The following is a 25,202-nucleotide window of genomic DNA, read 5'->3' as shown; positions in this document are numbered from 1 at the left end:
AGACAGTAGAAAGAAAAAAAAAAAAAACACCACACAAAACACCAGAAAAAAAACCCCAACTCACACTCTCAGCTGAGTGATTTGTATCACTGATTTCTCCTCTCCATTGCTCAAGACCAGCTCTCAGCTAGTGGAGTTCTGCAGGTCTGGAACCTGCAGGAAGAAGGGCAGCGGCTGCCAACTCTTTTCATCATCTTGAACATATAAATAAAATTATTGTCGAGCATAATTGCACTGAAGTCCATAGGTATTCCCAATAGTAAATGTTCCCCTGTCACCATAACAACATCAAATTCCAGCAAAATCAAATGTGTGCATAGACATTGGAGGGCTTTGCAAAAGACCCCTGTAAAAGACAGTTCTGAACACAGACTCATGTTTCCTTAGCATGTATTTTCAATCCTTATATTTTTATTTCCTATTTTTCCAGCAGTTTAGATAAATTTTGACATAATTTAAGACATCCTAATATTGAGGTAAAACTGAAGGCAATTTAGGCAATACTAAATATTGCATAATCCATGGAATTGTGTGGGCTGTAGCTAGAATGGATCCCTAATGTCCGTAACTTGCTGAAGGTGAGCATAGCTAACAATATTTAAGCAGGCTACTATAAGAACCAAAGACAGAATTTATAGATTATAAATGCAGACACTCAGCTTTCTCTCTAGCACTGCTAGGACATGAAGGCAATCATGCCTTTGATTGCTAGTGACCTCCTGGGATTTACAAACTCCTTATTAACTCTGAATAACCAAATCTATGTTCTTATGACACTTAAGTTACATAGCCTGAATTTGGAAAGAGAGGGAGCACACTCCAAACGTCTGCACCTTTTTTTTGATTTCAGATTTGGTCTCCTCTGTCTTCACCTCTACATCTGAATCATCAGCAGGAGATACACCTGATTTCTCATTCACCTTTCACTTGCACCATTTTACCACAATGCACTGATACAGAGATATAATACTGCAATTGCACAAGACAGTAAAGAAATACAGTCTCTCTAAATGTATGTAGTTCATTGGACTTTGCCCATTTATGAATTCCATTACGTAAAAAAGCAACAGACATCTTCAGAAAAATTACAGGAAAGATACCATAGCTATATTTAATGATTTGTCCAGGAAAGATACCATAGCTATATTTAATGATTTGTCCGTAGGATAAGTTTCCACAAAGTAAACTTCTACTGCAACAGAAAAATCCCCAACAAAACTAAGACTAAAGCAAAAACTCCACAGAAATATGTACTGGTCTGCAGTAAGAATTTGATCTGCAAAATGTGAGGACATGCACCAACATAAACACCAATCTGACATTAGAATACATGGGAGGAAAAAAAAAAAATCCATGACCTGTGTCCTGCTATGACTTGCCTGCAGAACAAAACTCCCACAAAGCGTACAGAATCGGGACCAATCCTGCTGATGCTCTGTGCTCACACAGACGAAACTTAAGTATTTTTAGGAATGACATGTGAAAGATTTGAAGGCGTTCAAAGAAAACAGTGGGACTTCTGATTTCTCCTAAGAGGTAAAGCTTGACCTGCTTTTAAATCTCCATCCTGAAAAATATTAGCTAGATTCCACTTCAAAATGGAATTAGAAACAATGAAACAGGGTTTAGGTGGACTATCAGAAGTTACTGAGAAACTGTTTCTTGAAGTAATTTTTAAATTATTAGCACTTTTTAAAGCAAGCAATAAAGAGCTAGTCTCCTTTTCACAAAGAAAGTTGAATGCCTACCCCTAATAGCAATATTTTATATATAGTGCATGAAGCAGATCCTACTAGGACAGCTATAAAAATCTGGTAAAATTTGACCTTTGATTTTAGGTAAATGTTACATATTTGAATAAAAGGTTGCATTTATAGGCAGCCAGAGAATTCTTTTTTTATTTTAATGAAATCTTTAGAAGAGCTCAAGGGAGAATCCAGGGATCTTTTTAAATAGGCAACACTAATTTTGAAAAAATTTTAAACACTCAGAGAAGAATTTTCCTCCGACGTATAATTCATCACCCTCCTTACTCGGTGTAAATTCAATCTGTTCTGTTTGTATGACATAAACAACAAGCAGTTTCACAGGAATGAGGCAAACCATATGTGAAGGTGTTTTAGAAAGCACAACAGGGAATACACCAAGCAAAGAAGCATCTGCATTTATTTCAATGTCAAATCACATGTGCATTATAAAGGGAAAGTTTATTGTTTTTATTAAAAAACAACTTTACTACACTGTGCTTTTTACAGTTAACTCTTCCTGCCCCTCAGTGTCCTCATCGATTTGGCCAAAAAAAAAAAAAAGCCCAGCAGGTAAAACTATAAAGGCTACAGGTGCAGAGGCAGGGTGGCAAAGGGGTCTTCAACCCCCTCCGCCCTGCCCAGGCTGGCGTACGCTGCCAAGAGCCTGTTTCTTCCCCACCCTCCCCTTGCTACTCCTCTTGGACTGGGGCTGCATCTGCTCCCGACGGCTGCAAGTGAGAACCAAAGCCTGGCCCAGCCCCCCTGGAGTTCAGAGGTGCGAGAGTATAAATCTAGGTAGGATTTATTTCTTACTGATCTCGATATCTCAAGATGCCACCTGATCCTGCACTGATGCTGCACCGACCAGCCTGCAGCCAATCTCCCATGGGCACCGCCTGGCATTGCTGCATGGGGCGCTGGGTATTCCCCCACAAAAGGCAGCGCCCTACAATAAATTATTTTTACAGAAGCTGGCCAGAGTCAGCTTAACACATTTGGAGTTCAGGAAAAAATATTTCAAAGCAGCATTTAGCCTGGGTACGAGCTACAGGCACGTTGTTAAAAAGCTAATTGCATGGAGACAAAGGATGATCGTTACTTTTATATTAGTGTGTAATATTAACCCTTAAGAGCTGTGTTTGATGATAAGTTGTTGGCGATTGAAGCTGCTAGTTCATTATTTATATTTAAACTCAAGCTTGAAGATTTCTAGAGTCACAGAAAGTGTTTATGTCTTTTTTTTTGTATTAAGACAGATAAAAGTTTTTGAAATCTGGGATCTTTTTCCTATCTCTTCTAAAACTGTGCATGAAAAGCAGTGTTAAAGTGCTGAAGTACTGAAATTATTTCTCAGATCTGTATTTATTATGCACTTTCAGGAAATCTGGCTTTATAGTGACAAATAGCCATGAAGAACATTTTTTCCTCAAATTTTACTTGTTTGAGGGAACAGAAGAGAGCTAGAAAGCTTTTGACAGCAGATTTTGGGCTACAAGGGTCCAAATTCCTCCAAACACTTTCTCTCTCAAGGTTATAGATTCTACCTGTCTTATTCAGACAATAGCCACTGAAAATATTCACGTTCTGCTGCAGGTTACACAGGCTTTTAGTTCCAGAAACACAAATTTCTGAGAGAAGGGAGGTTCAGAGATGCTGTGATGGAAGGCAAGGTCCTGGGGTGGGAGGCAAGGTCCTGGGGTCTGCTCTCCAGGATGGTCTGCAGAGCGCTCGGTGGCTGAGACCGCGGCTGACCACATCAACGGCACGCACCTCCCTGCAACATGTGACCACTGTTCTCTTAACCTCTTCTCTCTCCTCTTATGTTTTGGACTCATCCCCCTCACCCCCAATTCGCTGGACCTAAGCAAAAGCCTGCTGCTTTCAGCAGGGCAGTATGTGGGCACAGGGGAAAAGTCACTCGTGTAGGCTGCGAGATCGAAGCTGAAGGCTGCGGGCTTCTGCAGCCAGAATGATCTTTTTATTACATATGTGTATAATGCCCACTGTAAGGAGGTTTGACTATGGCCTACGGACGTGAGACACCACTGTCAAACTAATATGAATGGAAAAGGACAAGCATGCTATAGCAATGGAAACAAAAAAATATCACAATTATCAGAAAAATATTTGAGATCACAAAAGAATATTTCGCTCGTACTCGCCAATCTCCCCTTTGGCAAGCCCTACAAGAAAAGAGAAGATGAGAGAGAGGAAAGAAGAGAGAAAAAAATACAGGGAGAGGCAGGGAGAGAGAGAGGGGAAAAAAGGGAGAGACTAAGACAGAGTGAATACTTTTAACTTGTCACAGTACAACACTAGCTTTTAATTAATACAGGGTATGTACAACTTTGAAGACTGTTGGTCATGCAGTATTTTATGATAAATACATTTTATGGGATTTTGTTTTTAAAGAGGATTTTTTGTAAAATAAGCTAGCCCAATAAATGATTTACCAGCTGCAATAAAAGATCAAGGAAATTGCTCAGATTGCATCTTGGAGCATCTAAAACTCTGAAGTTTATAGAGATCTAAGCTGCCCCCAGATCTACAGTCCTATTAAAAATTTTTGTAGTAGCTAATTATCTTGCATTGCATTTTTTAAAAGGTAGCAGTCCTAGCAGAGAGGAAGGTCTGGAAACAGACAAAATGGAGTTGATGCCCTTTGATAGAGAAAGTAGGAGAGGAGGAAAGAAGAGGAGACAGACAGAAGTGAGTAACTACTGAAACATCATGCTGGTATGGTAACAAATGGAACTAACAACTCAAAGTATTGGATACTCCTTCATTCACACAGGGAAACTGAATTAACACCAAGTTTAAAAAAAAGGTATTATTAAGGACACATTCTTTACATGGCATGCTAAGTGTAATATCTATATTACTTGACCAAGAGTGGAGTAATTTGGTTTCCTATTTTTTTCTTTCTGATAAAGATGATGTTTTACCACAAGCAAAGCAGAAAGCAAAGAAATGCTCTCCAAATTCTGTTTTGTTCTAACTTCATGGGACTCTCATGTAATAAATAAGTAAATAAAGCAAGCACTAGTTCTTATTTCAAACACGATGACAGAGACAGTAAATAGAATGGCATATTGAAATAATAAAATACTAGCCTCAGCTGTCTCCACAGAAGGACGGGCAGCACAGTCACCAGGAAGCATGCCTTGTAGCCTTTGTTTTGTACCAGGAAAGTTCATGCCCTATAACTTACTGTGCTCAGACATACCTCTGCCCCCCCCAGGGAACCCTAGTGAAGCCAGTATCCCTGCAAGCATGGAGCTCCAAAGTTAATTGGGCGTCCTAAGAAAGGACAAAGAAAGGAAAAGGAAGAAAGAACCATCATTTTTTCTTGGTCCCCAAATCAGACAGCGAGGTGCATGCCAACTTAGACAAATGCCTGTGTCCTCTGCTCCTCTGGGCACCTTGTGCATTGCAGAAGCTGTGGGCTTCAAAGCTTGGGGCCAGGCTGCTGCAGGGACAGCGACCAGAAACCAGTACGTGCTGCAGAAGTGCTTCAGTGCTAAGGAAGGAGGGACTTGGGCCCCTTTTCCCAACGCTTTCAAGCTGAACAACTCTGAAAAGAGTAAAGGATCAATGCTGCTGACTTCGAACATTAATTGTATCACTGTAACTCTGTAAGACATGGAAGAGGGACAGTGAAGTTCACTGACACAGAAAACAAGCACCTTGAGAAAGAAAGGGTTGATGATAATTTGGTTAATTTAATTTGAAAATTGAGGTAGGTAAAATAAAACAGTGGGAGCCAGCAAGGATATTTGGATGAACACTGCTACCCTAAAATCTACTCTTAAATTATGGCCAGGATGGGGGAGTCCTTAATTGTCCAAAATAACCACGATTCATTCAGCAGAATTATGTCTGTCTAGTTATATGATTGTGTGTTATTTTTCGATTTGATTGCTGCCTCCTGCAATACTCAGGTCTGACCACCTGCATTTCTATGGTGAAAATGCACTTTATGTCTGTAGGGTCTTTACCTAACTTTCTGCCAAACTTTAAAGGTACCGAGTAAATGTGGCAAGTGAGAGCATGGAACTGCAGGAGTAGTGATGCTGAAGGGTGCTTGGCTTGCCTGATTAGATAATACTACTTTCACATATTTTGATTGGGAAGTCATTTAAAACTAAATTTTCACAGACATCCACACTATTCTGATGCTCATTTTCTGGATACTTTATTTGAAATTCTAGGGGCTGATTTGCGGAAGACCATAGGTGCCAGAGATGTACATTACAGATGGGTTTTGAACATTCAAAACACAATACAGAGATATGTGAAAGACTATCACATCGTTTCATTTAGTGAAGGATTGGATTTTCATTGTTTTCTACTGATTTCAAATAACTGTCCAACTTTTGCAATTACCTTGAAGATGAACTCCCAGGAAAAATAATTATAAGTAAATGAAAAGATTTCATTTTGATGCAGTCTTTTTAATTTGATTTTAATTTATCTTTTCATTTTAAGTCATTCTCCATATATGTATTTTATAACAGAGAAAAGTAATAATATTTAAAGTAACATCCAAAAAAGGTAGTGTAATGCTCCTAAAATGCTGAAAAGGTTTTGCTAGAAATCCTCTTTCATTTCTTCCCCTGACACACCTTCTCAAAGCAACACAGCAAAGTCAAAATTGCATTCTCAGACAAAAAAGGCTTCCAAACTTTTTCTAACCAACTTCAATCATAAATAATACTAAGGAATCAAAGAAAATCCAAGTCTTTGGTTACTTACAAGTGCTAGAAATATCTTACCTCATATCCCTATCTGTGAAGGTGAAATAACACCCCTTCCTTACTTCACAATGATTTTGCGAAGAAAAAGTAACTCTTACTTGTAAAGTTCTATTGGGAAGGAAAGTACGAGGAAATCAGTAATTCTCAGTTCCGGGCAGGGTCTGCATGTTGTAAATAAGGCCAGGGGCCACCGTGACCAAAAAGCAGAAAATAAAATACTTACTATTTACACAAATAAATAGAACACACAGAGAAAAATTAGCTTGGTGGAAAAATAGCATATGATATCATAACCATAACATGCATACACAAAGGGGACAAACTGATGTTACTTAGATAATTGTCAACCTACGTGTTGGATTTTGCAGCCTAATAACATTCACCTGAATGTAGATACCTCTATAGTACAAGAATAACAAGGCATACTTTTGGGTTGTGAAACTATTTGATGCTGAGATTACCTACCACACAGAAAAAGTGTATTTCTCTAACTCCTCCAAGTAAAAATTGCTCTCTGCAGATGTTTTCCCGTCTTCTGGGCTCGCATTGTTCCCAGGACTTGATTTTTCTTGATAACATTGGTCAGGTGGGTTATTCCAGTTAATCTTTAAATGAAAAGTAAAAAACAAGTTAGAAAACTAAGGTAATTAGCTGGGCATAGCTAGCAAAGTAAGAGCTGCCAGTTTCACCCTGTTTTGAACTTCTAGCTCTGTTTTACTCCTCACTCGAAAACAAACCTGGAAAACAGCAGTGGCAAAGCTGGCTCAAAAACCCGTAGGAATATAATAGACTATTTCAGTTGGAAGGGACCTGCAACGATCATCTAGTCCAACTGCCTGACCAACTCAGGGCTGACCAGAAGTTAAAACGTATTGTTAAGGGCGTTGTCCAAATGCCTCTTAAACACTGACAGGCTTGGGGCATCGACCGCCTCTCTAGGGAGCCTGTTCCAGGGTTTCGCCACCCTCTCTGTGAAGAAATGCTTCCTAATGTCCAGTCTAAACCTCCCCTGGTGCAGCTTTGAACCATTCCCACACGTTCTATCACTGGATCCCAGGGAGAAGAGCCCAGCACCTCCCTCCGCACTTCCCCTCCTCAGGAAGCTCTCGAGAGCAGTGAGGTCGCCCCTCAGCCTCCTTCTCTCCAGGCTAGAGAAGCCCAGTGTCCTTAGCTGCTCCTTAGAGAACATCCCTTCCAGCCCTGTCATCAGCTTTGTTGCCCTCCTCTGGACGCATTCAAGGACCTTCATCTCCTTCTTAAATCACGAGACCCAGAATGGTACCAGAGTATTATTCAGTGAATTGATTTATGTTCCTATAATGCTGTGGTTTTACAAACCCTCTCAAGGAGGCGTAAGCTTGTGCTAACATCAGAAGACATCCAGCCTTCCTCTACCTGCTCGCTTTTTCCTGTGTTGCACGCTGCACTCTGTCAGCACAAAAATTTGGACATCCACATAGTAAAACATATGGAGGGAACTGATCTGGGAAGAGAATTAATGCTGTTTGACCTTTTTCTTTTCTTTTCCTTTTATTAACTGGGTTAGCTCTCAGCTGGATCCATTCTGATCCAGGCCACCCTGCACTGGTGCCAGCACAAGGGAGAAGGGGGACAGTACTGCATCTTTCAGTGCTGGTGTCAGTTTATGCTGATTTAAACTACTCCTTGAGCTACAAAGTACAGAATCCTAATCTGTGCTCATCTCTGGAATAACATTTTTGCATGCACGGGGCCCGATTTGGCACTGATATCACCTCTCTCTGGAGTGACGGGCAGGTTCCTCTCATCCTCAGCATTATCTCCCCTGGACAGAGAACCGAACATCACTTCCACCAAGAGACACAATGAGGTCATAACTTGCCAAACAAACATCCACAGGTGACTTCATGAAGCTATCTATTAATACCTTCCTAGGCACAATACCAAACTCTGTAAAGGGTTTGTTAACATTTAGTGAAGAAGCCCAGAGACAACAAAGGGATGGAAGTTAAAACCAATTATCATCGTAGAATGGTTTGGGTTGGAAGGGACCTTAAAGATCATCTAGTTCCAACCCCCCTGCCATGGGCAGGGACACCTTCCCCTAGACCAGGTTGCTCCAAGCCCCATCCAACCTGGCCTTGAACACTTCCAGGGTTGGGACATCCACAACTTCTCTGGGCAACCTGTGCCAGTGCCTCACAACCCTCACAGTGAGGAATTTCTTCCTAATATCTAATCTAAATCTACCCTTCAAACTAGAGACAGGACTCCCTTTTTATCCATTACTTTAGATGGGGAGATAGAAAGTATACTGTTTAGAGGTAACCACAAAGGGAAATTTTGGTTCTCCATCCCTTGATGTCAATTTTACGAAGCAAGCAGTTGAAGTTTTCTAGCCTATACTAGAAGGTAACATAAATGATTTAAGATCCTTTTTGACTTTTGCATTTATGAAAGCTGTAATGAACAAAAATCCAAGATTATTCTGTAGATCTCGGAAAAATCTCAGAGTTTCCAAGGAACACAATATTGGCATTAGATGTAGTCACATCACTGTATACTTTGCTAATTATGAAAACTACAAAAAAAAAATTTTTTTTTTTTTAACTCGGTAAACCATTTTGCTCTAAAAGGCAAATTTGTATTCTGAAGCTTGAATTACATAGACCTCATCCACATTTTGAATTTTAATTTAAGGCTTATGGACATAGCAGATGGAGGTTCATATCCATACCTACATAATGCTAAATATGGTTATCAGTAAACACGATACAACAATCGTATTTTCAGCGGTCATTGGTAAAGTTGCCACAAGCAACGGAATATATTGTCAAAAAGTGTTTCTATGTAAACATGAACAGCTAAGGCAGAGTAGAAGTGGGTAGCATGCTCAAAGCTGTTTTCAAATACCAAGACGAGGCAGCTACAGATAGCATTGCATTTCAGATAGCCACATGACTGCCCAACTTAATTCCCTAGTAAAAGTCAAAGTTTCAGAGTAGGTAGTGTGTGCAAAGTACCTTGCTTGCACTGACATTGTCTCCATGAAACTATCCCTGTGCAAAGTAGATATAAAAACATTATTTAAGACATAAATCCCAAAGGTGTTAAAGAGTATGATGAGTGAATTTCTCTGAGACTGCGTTTGATATTGTCTGAAGTACGAAAGCAGAAGCTCAGTCATCTGCATGAGGATGGGATTACGGCCACGGAATATATTTTACTTCTCTCACAAGTCACTGACTGGGAGCACTGTGTCCTTCATAGCCACCATTCAATATCTTGAATACACGCAATAGTATTGCACACTCATGGCAACAAAAACTAAGTTGTCACTAATGCCCATCACTCAAAAGATACTCAGTGGGAGACTATTTGCAACTCCTTAGCATAGATGAATTTGGGGGCAGTGGGGGCAAAGAAATAACATCGTTGTTTTTTTCTGATATATCCTATATTACCCAAAAAGGTGAGGTCAGACCCAAAAGTCTTTCTGTTTGCTTTTGCTACAAAAAAAAAAAAAAAAAAAAAAAATCTATTTACAAAAAGAAAAGGGACAGCTGAGGAGAATAATCCACTACATGAACTTCTATATTCTGCCTTAAGCCTATTTTTTACATTAGTTTGTAATTGTTTCCAATATATGATTGTTGCATAAATTTATTTTAGAAGATGGTTTCATTTCCAGAGATACAAGTAGGCCCAAATGACATAATTCAGACCAAGCATCTAAATCTTGAACATGCTCAAACAAGGATCTCTCTGAACATTAGGGTTCGCTCTTCCCATTAAAAAAGAGGGGCTCTTACAACCTTTGAAAGGAGATTTCACATGCTCACATTTCTTTTGTGCAGAAGTATTCTCATAAGAGGCTCAGTTCAGAAATCTATTTAAACATGTCAATAACTGTAAGCTTGTGAGTCATTTCACTGAGTCCAAAGGGACCAGACAGTGCTGAATTACCCATGGGCTTACGCACCTTACTGAAACCAGGTCACTTTAATGTGGCTTTGAGAGCCACCCACAACTGAGGTTCCTATAAGAGCGTGGCACTTTCTTCAAAGGCAATGTGCTATTATGGGATTGTAGGAAATTAATTTCACTCTGCCACTCCCATGGGTTGGGTTGCTTTGCCCATTACACCCATTCCACCAGTCCTTAAATAAGTCTTCCTATAGATATCAGGCTACCCACACACATGCATGCACACATCAGTCTGCAGTTACGTTTATATATAGCTCTGGTTTCTCCAAGTTATCCTTACCTCCCTAAAGAAATAAATCACTTGAAAACTTAGGCATTTAAAATGGAGGGAATTTCCAGTTGGCCAATCTGGTTTTGCTCATAGATATTTACATGTGGATCATCACACTACTAAAGTCAAAGTTGCGATAATTCCCAGCTATTGAGTATTTGAGCCACAGTACGCATACAGGTCTAAACACATACTACACAAGTTTGTGAGTACTCCGAGTACTGTGATGACTTTTTTCCATGGGCAATTAAAAGCATTAAAAATGTTTCAGAGTATGTCTAGAACAGGGTGAGACAAATCACCAGAATGATTAATTTGAATATTCATGTTCACAGCTATAGTTCACTGCAGCCATGCTGATCTAAGGAGGGAAGTGGAACAACACTTAGAGAAAAATCGCATCCTTCATTGGAAAACATCTAATTTAGAACAGATAATGCAGGTAGAAGCAATTCTCAGGAATACAGAGTCTTCTTTGTGTCTTAGTTCTCAGGATTTACATAAAATAGGAAAATTCAAGTAGTATCTCACCTAGGAAGCGTGGTCATGATGCAGATGTAACTTGGTAACTTGTACTGATGACACAATATTTGTGAACAAATGAATTATGTCCTTAACCAAGATACTGCAGATAAGGATACTAAAAGTATCTGATGGTAGGGGTCTTCTGCACAAGGACATGAGAGCTTAACAGTTATAGATGCATAGGAAATCTATCTTGTGTTTAAACATTACTGAAATAATATCATCCTGCAGCACAGCCTTGATCAAGCTGCTGTTGTCTGATTACTGGATGGTCTTTCCTACTCCTTTGAAATTCCTTTGCTGGAGAGATTAGCTCCCTATAGATCTATGCAGGAGACAGCAATACTCCTGGCCATGTGAAGCCCTATGGTTAAGTATAACAAAATTCACGGTGATAGATTAAGGAAACACAACAACAAGAAGCAAGCCCACAAATCATTCCTAAATGGCACAGGTAGAAGCTCCAATGGCTTCACCGTGCGCTTTAAAGGAGATGGTGACGTTCAGACCAAGGCCAGTACCGTGTGATGTCCTCCTTGGCTTTCCTTCGGCCGAAACGAGCCACAGTGCTCACCTGTGGTGCCACAGCAGTCTCGATAAAAATCCTCTGTAAGAAAAAAAAAACAAAACCAAAACGTATTTTTATATCAGTGCATAAGTCAAAGCTCTGGAAGGGAAGGAGCTGGGTTTTGTTCCTGCTCCCACTGGGATCCTGCATGACTCCAGGCAGGTCATTTTTTCCCCTCCATCCTAGTTATAAATAGGTGGTTAATTCTCTCCTATCTTCCAGAAGTGTTAGGATAATAAAGGCAGATAAAACTTCAGATACTGTGGTGCTGGAAATAAAAATTGTATAGATACGAAGCGGGAGGAAAAAAGTAGAAATAAAGAAATAACGGACACAAGAAGAATGACAGTGAAAGGTATTTTAAACACCCCAGGATATGTTCATTGGAAAAGACAAGGAAGTTCGTTTTCTTGCATGGGCATGGTTGTGGATTGAGAATGAGGCCCAGGGATCCAAAGTACTCATGTTTTCTAAGCAGTGTTTACTCAAGTAGCGTGTCCCTCAGACTTCAAAAAGCAGTGACCTGTGGAGTGAACAAAAACGTACTCCCGCATCATAGGAAGCAGTGATGCGATGGAAATAAAGGTCTGTATCACACTTCTTAATGTACAACACATGGAGGATAAGCCAAAAATACACTTAATGATTATTGCACTTTTTTTTTTTCAGTTACTTCCACTTCCCCTCAGCAAAAGGCAGTCAAATGTACTTAAAATCACAGTACAGGCAGGATCTGCTCTTAGGTGTTATAGTTGTAGATCTACAATATACACATATACACTGTCACAGCTTTCAGCCTGTGTGTTTGTGTATATACCTAGGGATATCGTTCTATTTTTTACTTTCTGTATATACACACACGCATAGGTGTATATATGCTGAGCATTTGTAGTGGGTGAGATATTTACAGGTATTTACGTCATAGTGAAACTGCATAAAATACAACTGCTGGGTATGTCACGTGTGTGCACACATGCAGTATAAACAGTTCAAATTGTCTCCACATATTCCATATATGTGACACATGTATGAGCCCATAAACATATTAAAATAAAAACATACCTCTAAAGATGGTTACTGTGGTTTTCTTTGTTGTTCAATTTTTTTTTAATTTTGGCTCACTGAAATGGGTTTCCAAATAGCTTTGCTGAAATAATGAAGACTTGGACATTGTTTTTGGAGATGAATAAAACAGTAATTACCTTGGCCAAAAAAAACAGCACAATAAAAAGAATGAACAATAATATTCTACATTTAAGAAATGGAAGGGAGAAGGAACTCAAGTTTGTTATTTAGTCATGACATGCTCTTTTTATATTTTATTTGTAAGGCTCTGAATGCTCTTTTCTTTCTATACCAGTGAGCTCATTACTTTAATTCCTCATAGATTTCTCTGAACAATTTTTGCTAAGTAAAAACACAATGTAATTCTTCAATGGCTGTAACAGTAAGAAGCTGCTCAAATTAAAGATCAATAAAAAGTACAGAAAAAAATCTGTATGAAAATAAATAAATAAAGGCAAAGATGGCAAATGCTTGCAATTAGACAGGATGAAAAATCTAAAAAGAAATTAAATTTAGTTGTAATGCATTTCCCATTCTTTTCTTCATGAAAATTACTACTGAAGTGGGTTTTTTTTCTGTAATTTAAATGTTAAGCTGCCAGATGTGCGTCTCATGCTTGAAGAGTTGAAGCTTTGCATTATTTAGCATATTAAGATTCACAGAATTTAAAAAAGGGCTCCTTTATTGCCTGGAGGTTCTAATTAAGTAAACCTTAGCCTGGTACATTTAAAACTTGCAATACAAGAGATTTTGCTTCCTTTTTTTTCTCTGCAGCCAAGTCTCATCAATATAATAAATATGGAAAATACTTAAGATGATATAATTTTTCTTTGGCTTGAGGAATTAAACCTATCTATTATTTTAAGAAGTTTTTAATAGAGGCCAGCAATCAGAAAGACATTTAAAGACTCCAGTCTACTTTTTAATCATAGGAGTTGCTCTTAGTTAGTGGGGGGAAACGTGTCTTATAAAATTGAGCTATGTAGAAATTGTTTCTTCCACATGCACAAAACAAAGCAGTTCTGAGAATGAAACAAGAATCACACAGTTCTTTATTATTAAATTACATTTTACTTTTTTATAACTTGTTATAATTGACCACAGAAAACTAATAAAGAATTAATTAGCTGTGCTATCAGCAATTTGTTCATTGAAGGAGTTGGGATAGCTGCATCAGAAACTGTAATAACATAGAAATTCCTTTGACATACAGTACCTATAAATCATACCTTAAATACAGTTATTTTTGCCATTTTAGAAAATGTCAAAGGTGTCAACTTCGTCCAGATATAGCACTTAGCAGTGACTATTTTAGCAAATTGACGCAAAATACATTTTGTTCCCTGACAGGGGAACATAATACCATCCATGATAAAAATGAACAATTTGAGGAGGAAAAAATAGCACCAAGTAAGAATGATTGAAGACAGGTATCATAGCTATGATAAAGGGGTAAACTCTCTCTTAATAGGTTTATTTGGAAGTCAACAAACATATACATAAGAGCAGGAAAATATGATTACACCAGGGCCTGGAAAAGACAACAAAATTCTTAATCCAATGCTATAAATCTGTGATCAGGTATTAATAAGAAGTCCAGCAGAATAGTTTTAGTGCTGTACATTTGTATAAGACAAATAGGAAAAAATGGGTGGCATTTTTTCCCACTGTTGTGGAATGGGCAGGATAACAGTAATGCCTGGATTTGGGAAAGTATAGTGAGATGAAGTTTGTTTCCACCCTTGAAAATGCTGAGAGCAGTCTCATTTCTTGGTGATATTAAGTCCAAACAAAACAGTTCAGATGCTACACAGCTCACACCTGATATGGGATACAAAGATTTACCTGTACCATGTCCCTGAGTTTAGCTGGGACCTACATTTTTAAAACAGGGTGGAAAAAGGTTGGAAACTAAAAATGTTAGTGCTACTCCGTTATCTTTCTCACCATCAGCCTTCTTGGGGCAACAGCTGAGAGTAGTAGCATGACCTTTAATAATGGAGGGTGTCTTATTGTTTCTTAACCCTTGTAGAGTATAAGGTAACCTTTTTATCCTCTACATTCAGTCTGGAAGTTATCCTCTTTAGTTATGTCTTCTGTAACAAGCACTGTGGTGCAACAGGAGTGGATCTGTAGAATGAAACCAGCAATTTGGAGGCCACCACCGAACACTGGGGACCCCACTGTGTGTTGAAGAGTTTATGCCAGGCTAGCTCTGGTCATGGGAATTGATGGCCCATTAATACCTGATACACACACCTAAAGCCATCCTGTTTCTTAGCTTCACCCTAAAGGAGTCCAGTGCTTGTCCTACCGAGATCCCTCTGCAATGCAAACCAGAGAGCAGCAACTGGGGCAGAGCATTCACTTCAAAAGTGCCCTAAAAACCTAAATGCTACTGTAGATATACCCTTTGTGAGCTGGAATTAGAGAGGGGTGGGAAACAGATTCTCTGCGATGTGAAACTTTCAGAGGCGGCAGATAGAGCTGATATCGTGAAATTTTGATGGGTGGGCAGGAAGAGAAATGTTAAAAATTTTTTTTTAAATATGGACAAAATGTAACAGGACAGCTAGGAAATTACATTGGTTTGGTGGGAAATACTTCTGACTTATATGGAGACAAAGTAGATAAGGATGAAGTGAACTCCCTTCTGATGGCTGCAACCTCTCTTTCAGGAGGAAAGGATTTTAGAGTTGTGCCATCCAGAGGTGGGGCAGCAGACAAAGAAATCACCAGCCTGGTTAAATTACAGCAGGAAAACTGCAAATAACATGAAAATCCTATCTGGACTCCCTCCCTAGTAATACCGTGGCCTGTGGGAAATCAAACAGTGTGGTAAGAGTCAGAAAAGAGAAGAGTTTGGGTTACGTGGATTGCACAACTGTAAGTGGGAGCTGAATTTGATCCTATCTGCAAGAATCAACCCAGTCATTTACACAGTCCCACTCGGAAGAGGAAAAGGCCCGCAGAGAAAGAGAAGGTTCAGCCGTCTGAGGCTGCAAAATGAAAAAATGAAGGGCAAGCAATCTTCAATTTAAAGCATCACTTTGTTCCCTTTAAAGTGGCACCAATGAGGAACTAGCAATGAGAACAGCTTTAGGATTTTTGGTTTAGGTAATTATTTTTGCATATGACTGTTATGTAGAAGCAAACAGCATGTCAGAAGGAGAAGAACCTCATTGCAGTATAATAAGAGATATTGCAAGGTAGGCTCACTGGTTTGCATGAAATTGTTTCAGAAGTGGCTGTGAGCATAAATACAATCCTCTCAACAAAACCATTTCTCACCCACACAAAGGAAAAACTTTGTCTCCAAAGGTAGTGATAAACTCAGGATGAAGTTGTCTCTGTGTTTGGTTTTTTGATATGGAGGGGACATCTTAATGTGTTCTGAATATATTTCTGAGTGTTACCTGCTGGTGCCCTATCTCCTCGGTTAGCCTGCTGCCATCTTTGCTTAGGTATTATTCTGAAACTTTTTTCAGACAGAAATTATTTTTGATGTCACAAAATGACACAATTCACTCCCAATGTTTTTCCAGAGATGCAGAGAGGGTTTTGAATTTAAGATCTTTAATATGATCTATATTTAATATTCAATTTTCAATATTCAGTTTATTCTAGAAGACAGACATTGAGTGAAAGAATTCTTCTGAGCTGGCAGGTTTGACAATCAGGGGCTAAAATTTTGTCCTGGGTGTGCCATAGAAAGGTGATAGAGCAGAGGGTTGAAGAAACAACAGAAGTGGTGTCAAACCCCCAAAATGGGCAGAAGGCAAGCTGCTTGTAACAGGCTGACTAACAATATTTATGAGAATATTTTATGTGTTTCCAGGGTTTTTACTGCAGTGCATGCATAACTGGGGGCTTTGAAAAAAAGAAATCAGGCTTCATATGAGAGGAAGGCTGGAGAACAGCTGCCTGCTGGGATGAGCGTTGGTGGGGAGGAAAATGCAGGCACTGCTGAAGCTCCAAATTAAACATCAGTTACAGTATAAATCCTAGTTTATAGGTGGTTCTGCAGAAATTATCTGGGGAATTCAAAATGAAGCTTTTTTCCCCCTCTCTGATTGCGAGTGCAGATATTAAGTTTAGTGGTTACATTACTGACAATGTTCTATCACAGAAAATCTGCTTTAATATCAGGCCTTTTGAAACCAAAGTTTTGCATTAAATTAACATGTAATAGATTTAGCAAGTACCAGAAATTGAGCTCATCAAGACAAACTTCTGTTGTCTTGTGAATAAAGATAAGCAAAAATGTTTTTCACCTAATTCAAATCCATCAATGCTTTTCGACATCTGCTTGTAGTTCAGGTAGACTCCCTGTTATACTAGTTCTGTTTCTAAAATCCTCAGTAGATGACAGTATTATCTCTTACAGTATACTGAGTCAGATCCTCTGATGATGCAAAACACTGCCCTTTAAATCTAACCGTGCTTTGATAAAAGTTGTAGTAATTCAGTACCTTTCAAAATCAGGCCACTTCTCTAGCTGTATTGTTTCAGAGTATTTGTAAGAGACCCTCTTGAATTGAAAATATGGATTCTAAAATGCTTTATTTGGCATTGGATCTCTGCCAAACTCCACATAACTAATTTGAATAAAAATTCAACATGGTATTTTCAGACCTAGATAAGCATTATTGATGGGGGTAAAGGGAAGAGGGGAGAAGGAATCGCTGTGTACCTGCACAACTAATAACTGGGTTTTGAGACATATATTCTAAAGATGGAAACATCCAAATGTCGGCAAGGAAAAGAAATCAGCAAAAAAATTAAAAAGCAGCCAAAAGCAAATGTCAAATACCATTAAACTTTATTTAAAACAATTTTGTTCATGCAGGTTAATCATGTTTTAAATAGTGTGAGTATTCTAAGCTGCTTTGCACAACTAATTTTGGACAAACGAATTAAATGCACTTCAAAGTAGATTCCACTAACATATAAGTTGTAAAAAAATTTCTAAGCTGGGGCTGTGATTACCTTCTTGGAAGGACCAACATCTAGAAAAGACATGTTAATGAAGTGTTGGTCTTATTAGGAGGAGGTGTATTGAGAACCCTTCAAACATTGGAAATTTTTATTACCTTTTTTCTCTAACATACTTAACCTTTTGTCACCAACACCATTTAAAAAAAACTGACACCAGCTCCGTATTCTACTTCTTATGCATCTATGATGGTCAACATTGATACTCAGTGTTTATGAATCCTTACCAAGCAATGCCATACTAGCTCCTACCTCTATTTGTGCCTGCTTAACATGAGATATTCAATATACCTATAATAGCAGATACATAGTCCCAGCCTTCCTGGGCAGTCAACAGAGAAGAACAGCTCCGAATAAATGTTTTTTGAACTACATTTCATGGGTTGCTGTAAAAGGAAAGCTGGCATGTCAGTTGGCTTCAAATCAGCTTCCAAAATTCTACTGCATAATTTCAGGGAGCCCACAGACTTGAAGGTGACTACAAACTACTGTTTACACAGATAAGTGGTAGCTATCAGACCTCAGGTAGGTCTTACCTATCTCTAACCCAATATTTTTCAATTCAATGTCTAAACATGACCTCCTGGTACAGAGGAGGTACTCTTTCCCTTCAAAAGGAGGGATTAATTTATTTTCACTTGCACTTTCAGCTCTCTCTACACACCAAGGGCATGAGAATCGTCCTTTCCCTAAAATGAAAGCTGACCCTCACCTTGTTTGTGATGGGTGGGAGAGTCATGAGTGCTGGGAGTCTCAGGTCAGTTCCTGATGCCCTCTCCTCTACCTCAGCTACTCAATCTACCTATTTATCACTACCCAGGTTATTAAGTGGAGATGGTTGTCTGTAACCTTGGTACCGTGAGATCCCTGTCCTGTGGTAAATCTGCCTCTGGCCATCATGGTGGTATCTGAGTTTAGAATGGAACCTCGGGGTTGTGTTACTCAGTTCTCAGACATGTACATTTTACCTGGGTTTTTTCTAAAAACAAAACACAACACAAAAAACCCCCAAAGAAACCCCCAAAAAAACAACCAAAACAAAACCAAAACAGTGAAAATTGCAAGGCTTTGCCTTCAAAAGAAACCTCACATCACAGAAGCAAATGCTACCTGATGTTAATACAGACAGGCACTCTCACGTAATTTAGCTCGGCGTAATTAACAAAGGATATTGCTATTAACATGCTTCAGGAAGAAAAAATACTTCCCAAGCACCTAACAGCAACATGTTGTGATCCATGGATATAAATGACCAAATAAAATGAAAGGATGTAAAAATGTCACGGAAACACCAGCCGTAATCTAATGTTGTCAGTGCACTCCACACACACCTTGTAATTACTAACACATTTGGCCCGCTAATACTTTTTAGGCAGAGAAGCCCACCACTTCTGTACTTTTTTCGCCTAAGCTGCTTTTGATCCCTCACGATTGATTTAAACTCTTCCATCGCTTCCTCTGCCTAGTGAAATAATGATGAGATGCTATCACAGGGCAAGGGGGAAGGGAGATGAGGGTATTTACACACATGCCAAGCAGATCTGTTTGCAAACTTTCAGTAAATTAAATAACGCAATAAAAGTCCTAACCTGCTGGAAGCATTTTAAGCTCTTCTCTTTTCCTCCCAACTTCTTCTGACACACACGCTTCTCCTCCTTTTGCAGCATTAAACTGCTTTTCCACTTCCTTTACAACAGTGGGAATACTTCCCTTATGGGTGTCAGGATCTTTCGGGGAGGTCAGAGGTTGCCCTGCAGAGGAAATGACAAGCTGTGAAATGTAAAAGAACAATTCCTTCCACATGTTTCCTTGCTCCAGGAGCAGTAAGGGGTTGTCGGCTAGCATCACGACGGGATGGGCCAGGCCTTTGCCTAGCAGTCCTGTCAAAACTAATTTACAATTAAAGACCTGCACAACTGTTTAAAGCTTTACAACTCCACTGAGTTTCAAGGACAGATGAAGCCAAGTGGCACAAACCAACAGCCACGCAGGCAGACGAAAAATTGCCCTAAATTCTACAGTAACCAGATAAATTGCATACCTGATAATGTTCCTTCTATATAATATTTACTTCCATTGTAAGCTCATAGTTTTAGAACTGAAAAAATTTCAGCTGCTCTAACTTTTCTTCTGGTTGATGCGTGGGGCTCATGAACCACATGCGCTGCTGTTAGACAGCAAACCTGGGAGCGGAATAAAGCTTAGGAAAATAAATGAGCTATTTGTTCATTGTAAGAAAATAAGCGTCCTTAAAACCACACTCAAACAGCTGAGTTGCTTTTTTCTTTACACTCCCATAGTAGAGCAGGGGGGAATGAGGGACAAGCAAACTTTACGGAAAGAAAATGTTACAGACACATAGAAAATCTGCATGTAGATGTTTAGCCCAAAGACAGCTGAAGTAGTGGGAGTCTTTCTACGTGACAAATCTACCCCAGCAAAGGAGTGGCAACAAACATCTCTGCTAGCCCACATACAAGGAGCAGTGTAGTCACATTAACACAACACCATACCCAGGCTAATATAACCTGTGTCACAGCTCTACTATAGCAAAATCGTCCTGCTGCTGGGACCAAACTAGCCTGGCTACCTTCGAACGCTTTCCTTGAAAATCCTGGCTGATAACACCTCTCCTCCAACACAGCCAGGCTAAGCAAAACTCCTGTCTTGATATCACACTGTAGTGCTTGGACTAACTTCTGCTTAAAAAAATGTACAGTTGCCTGTAACTGTTTAGGTACAGGTAGTGATTTCTGCTGTAATTTGACCAAAAACTGCACACAACTTGGCACTAATAAAAAATGACTCTTTCAGTATCTTAATCCTCCTCAGCCACTCTTCCACCTTCTTTCTTGTAAGCACCCTTTTTAGGTCTTGAGTGCTCATCATTATACGCTACAACAGTGCTGACCATAACTTCAGGACTTTAAACTGGCCAATATTAAAGAGGTGTGAGTAAGTCACTAGAATGAAAAAGGTTTTCCTTTGGTTCTACAAACTATGGAGGATAAAATCATCCCTGGGTTTTCTACTTGCCTATTTTATTTGATCACCATTTCTAATGGGAACAAATAGGTGTCAAGTCAGAGGAACAGCACAGACAGAAGAGAAAGCATTTGGAAGAACGTTCCCAACAAGTGCAGAGTAACACTTCCCAAATGAGCCTGAGTCTGACCTAAAAGTGTTTGAACTGGAGAACAAATATACAAGTGCTGTCCAGCTACTTTTCTGAGGATGAAAGAGCTGCCACTTTCAAGAAAGACTGAGTTACACTGACATTTTGCACATGTGAATCCCTTCTTCTATAAAGTCAAAGGGGATCTTGCTGTGGATTTCACAGTGAGAAAGAGTGTTCTCTTCAAGAATTTATATATTTAGTGTTTTATATGGAGATTCATATTTCTGAAGTTTTCATCCATTTAGAACACTGGGTTACTTAGATCCAAGCCTATCAAGGCAATGTTTCTGGTAGTTGCATCAAATTTTCCTACCTATACTACTTCTATTAGAGTTGTTACCACCTTCCACACAACAATGGCTAATAAATTCCATGGAGAAATTGTCATTTATTTACTGACAGGCAGTGTGCATCCCTTAATGGGGCAACAGATCAACAACAGAGGCTTTTCTTAAAAAAAGCAAAGCATGCTGGTTGTGGTTCTTCTTCCATGAACCTCTTATGGAATACCACTTCAAAAGAATGGAAAGAAGATATGATTTGGACTAAAAGACACACTAGATCTGATAATGTGCATCTGTGACCTACAAAGGAAGTAAAATGGGAGGTATTAGGTTGCATCCCCTGCATTGTACTCTGGAAAAGAGATCCTGTGCAGCAGGGAAGAGCCCAGCCCAACACAGAGCTGTGGTTTAAAAGAATAGTGTAGCCTGGAGTTAATGGAAATAATATGAAGGTTCTGTCTTAAACTTCTAAAACCAAGACAAATTTGAAGCGAAGGTTAAAACACCATCTCCTAACCTGCTCTATTTTGCTTATATGTTGCAGCACCACATATGGTATTGATATGTAAGATCACTCACTATTTAGACTACTGCAGTAGAGTGAGTTACAGAGCACCAGTCTTCATTTAGACTGTTCTTGCTTTCTCTGGTTTGTGTCTCAACCTTAACGTCACTTTAACACAGCCTTTTTTTCCCCCCTGCTTTTGGTGGTTTAACAGATATAATATAGTATTTATAGAGCATATCAATGTGCGACAGCTTGCCACAGATCATAAACACATTTTTCTGTTGGAAATGTTGAAATCGTGATTTTCACCACGTGATCTCCAGTTCCCTAAGGTTTGCTCCTTTAATTGTAAATAGCCAGAAAGTCATCAAGCTAGTGTTTAATAAACTTTTAATTTGAAATGGATTACCACATGTTGTGTTTGTTTACCCATTATTAAATCTCTTAGCAACATATCACCAGCAGAAACAGCATACTGTAGCACTGCATAGATACATTAAAAAACAAACCCATGGGGGATATTAGCAGCTAATAATATCTTTAAAGAAGGCTCCAAGAAAAATAAATAAATATAAACAATATCAAAAATTACTCCCAGAAATTTTGTTAGTGCAAATCTGCTTGGCATGGAAATTGCAGATCTTCCATGATCAGCTTATCAGCCTATTTCAGAGGTCTGCACGCAAAATAGGACATACACTAATGCTCTTTCTCAGTTCTTATAAATACATCTTTCTGGACTTCTCGAACTGAGTATCACAAGTTTTCCTGTGTGTTTCCAGAAGTGTGACCTATTTAGTTGCAGCCTCTATGTGTCGGTGTGCATGTGAAGACTGATGGTAGGACCAAACAAAGGTAAGGACAAGTTTGATTTATTAAGAGCTTGTCCATAACTCTTCACTGTTGAAAAAAATTGGCTGCAACTCCACCTTTTGGATCTGCTATTCATGGTTTTGTGCTGCATCTAGAAGCACCTTAGCAGATATGTAGAAGATATATGGCAACAAAAAAGACCTTACTTCTCCGTACAATGTATGTTTACACCTCCATGCTTCTGGTATCAGGGTGGTTATATAAAAGCCTTTTGAGCACAGTGCAGTTGCTGCTTAGCCTAAAAGTGTCACAGGGCAAACCTCATTTTCTTTATCTCCTAAACTATCACCCACTATCTGAAAAATACTTCTACTAGCCTCTTTTCATGTTATACTTCCAACCTGAGCTGCCCATTTGCCACGATAAATAATTATTGCTTATCTGCTCTCTTTCTTTCCTTCCAATATCCTCCTCTTTCTCCTCCCACGTCTTCCACCGTGCATCCCTGCTGCTATTCCCAAATGCTCAAGGAACCTCAGTCCTGAAGAACTAAATCTCTGTTTTAGATCTGCACATAATATTCACACAGACACTACAACCTGTGGGTTGGCTGCATCCTCCAGTTTGTTAAACAAGAGTGAATATAGGAATGTCTGTATACCAAACAAGAATTCTTCTTGTTCATGGCAGTCAGATCCCACATGCTGAAAAAGAAAATCCAACGGACAGTATCCTACCATTCCTCTCATTCCTGGATTTCTAACAGAAGAGGAGCAATTTCTGAGTCCATTGCAATACGGTCAATTATGCATTCAATGTAGCTGCATCGGGAGACTCACAGAAGCCAGGGAGGATGCTCAGTCTAAAAGCAACATTCAGCAATTTTTTAAGAAAGCTTCTGGGGAGGTCTGCTGTGCATAAGCAAATGATAATTTGTCTTTCCTGTGCGTTACCACTTGATTGAATCTTAATGGAATTTCATAGGAGTAGCATAAGGCATGCCTTTGATGCCAGAACTATCTCCCTGCCAAATTTGAAGTCCCTGTTCTAGCCTAGGGACATGCTAGAGTCCTTCCAGAAATAACTAGACAAAAAAGTATCTTTTCTTTTTTATTTCTACCTGTAAGCTTGGTGTCATAAGCAGCTGAACTGTTATTGCTGCGACTTTCCAAGCATTATTCAGCCTCAAGGACAGGCCAGCATGGAAAATTTCATCCTCAGCAATGAGGCTGGTTTAAATTGCTCACAGTTGAAAACAAAGTTAAGCAATATTAATAAAAAGAATCACAGTATTCCTGCTATAACACATGTTGGACCAATATCTGAATGAGGAAAATCTAGCTTAACAAGAACAATAATGACTAGCCAACATTGAAATGAAAATAGGGGTTACTCCAACGAAAGCCTGAATATAAACATGAAAGCTTGAATCCATCACCTTGTGGTCCAGACTGTTCAACCTTCTCTGAGACACCATTCTTTTCAGCAACGCTTGAATACATGAGAAGTTCAGGTGGGAGATGAAGGTGCATATCACACTTATTTTGCTTATCTGAATCCTGTGGTAGTTTAATTATCTATTAAGAAAAAAAAATACATGCACATTAGCAGTTCAGTATTCCACAAAGCCAGAACACACTTATTTGTACACTATTTGTGAACCCTAGAAGTCCAAGATGCTGCTATGAGGCTTTTAGGAAGTTCTTGTTCCTCTGTACTCCATTTACGACAGTTTTCTCTCCTATCAGTTTCCCAGGTATGTCTTCCCCATGCTGACAGACTAAAGCAGACATCCCAGTAAATGAGGGTGACTCACAATCCAGATTCAGAATCACCTGGGAAAATATATATTCCCCGGATCATTAAATCATCCCACGTTGTACGTTGAGTTGAAAGACTAATTTTGCAGTTTTGGAGTCTTCCCCACCCCACTTCATCCAATTTTGACTCTTCCGTTATTTTTTTACCATAGCTCTACTAATGTTTTCTGACATTCTCTTTCTTAGCATATCTTAGGTATATTTTTGTTATAAATTCTTATATCTCTACACGATTCTGAAGTTATCTACAATTTTTTTTACTCTTAGTAGATGCAAGAAAGAAAATTGCCTGAAAGCCATCACTACAAGAAAATTAATAACTACATTTTCTATTAAGTAAACTCACGTGTTAAAATTAAGGTGCTTTCAGAATTTGTCTCTTTTGGTAAGTGTTTTTTCCTGAGCCAGATATGACTATTAAAAGAGGTATAAGGTTGAGGTCTTGTTAAGATTCTGAATGAGGGAAAGTATCTCAGTTACAGTAACACCCTTAATTTGCCAGTCCAGAAACAAAGCTTTCACTGAAGAAGAGTTCTTAACTCAGGCCTATTTTCACCAAAGAGATACATGTCACATCTGAATTATGTCCAAATCTGACACAAAAGTGTCACATCTGAATTATGTCCAAAAACTATTCAAAAGTAAGGTTCCTACCACAACAAAGCTTTGCTCGCTAGCTGGGGATCCCAGACATACAAATGGAA

At 39.0% G+C, this 25,202-nt stretch overlaps 1 protein-coding gene across 1 annotated transcript in view; it reads right to left on the bottom strand.

Annotated features, from left to right (window-relative positions):
• LOC104261486 (uncharacterized) overlaps positions 1–25,202 on the bottom strand; it is a gene marked incomplete at its 5' end in the record, with an annotated part of 147,750 nt that overhangs the window by 69,033 nt on the left and 53,515 nt on the right. The window contains 3 exons of the mRNA XM_059815665.1: positions 6,971–7,110; positions 11,789–11,874; positions 24,117–24,255. Coding sequence (XP_059671648.1) covers positions 6,971–7,110; positions 11,789–11,874; positions 24,117–24,255 — 365 coding nt within the window. The remainder of the gene's footprint in view (positions 1–6,970; positions 7,111–11,788; positions 11,875–24,116; positions 24,256–25,202) is intronic.

Source organism: Gavia stellata, chromosome 3, assembly GCF_030936135.1.
Source record: "Gavia stellata isolate bGavSte3 chromosome 3, bGavSte3.hap2, whole genome shotgun sequence".
Classification (NCBI taxonomy): domain Eukaryota; kingdom Metazoa; phylum Chordata; class Aves; order Gaviiformes; family Gaviidae; genus Gavia; species Gavia stellata.
Note: the sequence above shows the minus strand (reverse complement) of the source record. Positions and strands in the feature narration are given on the sequence as shown.